The sequence below is a fragment of the Oratosquilla oratoria genome, chromosome 13 (assembly GCF_046742065.1).
Source record: "Oratosquilla oratoria isolate Oo_2021 chromosome 13, ASM4674206v1, whole genome shotgun sequence".
NCBI lineage: Eukaryota > Metazoa > Arthropoda > Malacostraca > Stomatopoda > Squillidae > Oratosquilla > Oratosquilla oratoria.
The window spans coordinates 2,285,073-2,287,906 of NC_134789.1; the positions used below are offsets into that span (position 1 = coordinate 2,285,073).

Here is a 2,834-nt window from a genome sequence, read left to right on the forward strand (position 1 = left end):
TACAATTATTTCTTTTTCCTGAGGTGAGAGGCGTTTGGGGGGTAAATCGGTTACACCGCCAACTACGGTGAAGAACTCGAAGAAGAAGAAGAACTCGAAGAAATCGAAGAAGAAGAAGACGAAGAACGAAGAAGAAGAAGAAGAAGAAGAAGAAGAAGAAGAAGAAGAAGAAGAAGAAGAAGAAGAACTCGAAGAAGAAGCACTCGAAGAACTCGAAGAAGAGGAAGAAGAAGAACTCGAAGAACTCGAAGAAGAAGAAGTAGAACTCGAAGAACTCGAAGAACTCGAAAAACTCGAAGAAGGACTCGCAGAACTCGAAGAACTCGAAAAAGAAGAACTCGAAGAACTCGAAAAAGAAGAACTCGAAGAACTCGAAAAAGAAGAACTCGAAGAACTCGAAAGAGAAGAACTCGAAGAAGAACTCGAAGAAGAAGAAGAACTCGAAGAAGAAGAAGAACTCGAAGAAGAAGAAGAACTCGAAGAAGAAGAAGAACTCGAAGAAGAAGAAGAACTCGAAGAAGAACTCGAAGAACTCGAAGAAGAACTCGAAGAAGAACTCGAAGAAGAACTCGAAGAACTCGAAGAAGAACTCGAAGAACTCGAAGAAGAACTCGAAGAAAAACTCGAAGAACTCGAAGAAGAACTCGAAGAACTCGAAGAAGAACTCGAAGAACTCGAAGAAGAACTCGAAGAACTCGAAGAACTCGAAGAACTCGAAGAACTCGAAGAACTCGAAGAACTCGAAGAAGAACTCGAAGAAGAACTCGAAGAAGAAGAAGAACTCGAAGAAGAAGAACTCGAAGAAGAAGAAGAAGAAGAAGAAGAAGAAGAAGAAGAAGAAGAAGAAGAAGAACTCGAAGAACTCGAAGAACTCGAAGAAGAAGAAGAAGAAGAAGAAGAACTCGAAGAACTCGAAGAAGAAGAAGAAGAAGAAGAAGAAGAAGAAGAAGAAGAAGAACTCGAAGAAGAAGAAGAAGAACTAGAAGAAGAAGAAGAAGAAGAAGAAGAAGAAGAAGAAGAAGAACTCGAAGAAGAAGAAGAAGAAGAAGAACTCGAAGAAGAAGAAGAAGAAGAAGAAGAAGAAGAAGAAGAAGAAGAAGAAGAAGAACAACAACAACAACAACAACAACAACTCGAAGGACTCGAAGAAGTACTCGAAGAAGAACTCGAAGAAGAATTCGAAGAACAACAACAACTCGAAGAACTCGAAGAAGAAGAAGAAGAAGAAGAAGAAGAACTTGAAGAAGAACTCGAAGAACTCGAAGAAGAAGAAGAACTCGAAGAAGAAGAACTTGAAGAAGAAGAACTTGAAGAAGAAGAACTCAAAGAAGAAGAAGAAGAAGAAGAAGAAGAAGAAGAAGAAGAAGAACTCGAAGAAGAAGAAGAAGAAGAAGAAGAAGAACTCGAAGAAGAAGAACTCGAAGAGGAAGAAGAAGAACGAATAAAGAAGAAGGAGGCTAGAAAGGAACGGAGAGAGGCCGAAGCAAAAAATTTAACAATTCGCAAAGTTTTGAAACAAGAAAAGCTAGTAAAAAAAAAAAAAGTTATTACTTAAAGGAAAAAAAGAATTAGAAAAATATAAAAAGGATGTTTTGAACGGAAATTTAACACCAGCACAAATCGCCTATATAGATAACTTGCGAGAACAGCTAGATGTTGACAAGAAATAAAAAGCAATATGATTTTGATATTTTATTTTCCTAAAAAGGGGCGTAGCCCAGGGCGCGCAGCGCCGCGGACCAAGCCCACCGGCTGCGCCGGGGGGCTTGGTCTGCGGCGATTATATATATATATATTATATATATATATATAATCACACGTAAGCACACACACACACATACACACGCACGCACACACAAACACACACACACACAGACGCAAACGCATACACACACACACACGCACACACACACGCACACACGCACACGCACACACACACATGCACTCACGTGCACACACACACACACGCGCACACGCGCACACACACACACACACACACACACACACACACACACACACACACACACACACAAGGTAACCAAAAAAGTTCTGTCCGTTTTTAAAGGAAAAAAAAAAGAAAACGCTTTACAGTATGTGTAACTTATATTTAGTCTTCGAAGTAATCGCCATCGGCATCCAGCACCTTCTGCCAACGTGTCTCCAGCTGTTCAATCCCTTTGCGGTAAAACTTGGGGGTTTTGGACGCAAAGAAGTCCGTGAGGGCTTGGCGCAAGTCTCCTTCATTGGTAAAGGATTTCCTACGAAGATGATTATCCAGGGAGTGGAAGAGGTGGTAATCGGATGGCGCAAGGTCAGGTGAATAAGGTGGATAGCACAAAGTCTCCCACCCAAGTTGCTGTATGGTATCCCTGACCACTCGCGCGACATGCGGCCTGGCGTTGTCATGGAGGAAAAGCACACCTTTGCGATTAACCAGTGCTGGTTCCTTCTGGCGAAATGCCTGTTGCACAAGTTTTAATTGCTGCGAGTATAGATCTCCAGTGACCATTTGGCCCGTTGGTAGCAGCTCATAATGAACCACTTGACGACCTGTCCACCAGACACAAAGCATAATCTTCCGTGGGTGCATAGGCGGTCTTGCGGTGTGAGGGACAGCATCCTGAGGTGACAACTAATGTCTGGAACGTTTGGGAGTTTCGTACAGAACCCACTTTTCATCACTGGTAAGCACTCGATTGAATAAGGATGCGGTACGGTGGCGAGAAAGCAGCGATATGCAGGCTCCCACTCGTTGTCTCTTGTGGACCTCCAACAGCGTGTGCGGAACCCACTTGCTCAGTTTGAACGTCTTACCTAGGCGGTGCAGGTGAAGT

At 42.8% G+C, this 2,834-nt stretch overlaps 1 protein-coding gene across 1 annotated transcript in view; it reads right to left on the minus strand.

Annotated features, from left to right (window-relative positions):
• Positions 1–2,107: 2,107 nt before the first annotated feature.
• Positions 2,108–2,834, minus strand: part of LOC143032105 (histone-lysine N-methyltransferase SETMAR-like) — a 1,029-nt gene continuing 302 nt past the window's right edge. Inside the window, exons 1-2 of the mRNA XM_076196561.1 lie at positions 2,815–2,834; positions 2,108–2,550 (exon numbers count right to left, since the gene is read on the minus strand). The exon at positions 2,815–2,834 is cut by the window's right edge and continues 302 nt beyond it. Of these exons, the coding sequence (XP_076052676.1) occupies positions 2,108–2,550; positions 2,815–2,834 (463 nt within the window). The remainder of the gene's footprint in view (positions 2,551–2,814) is intronic.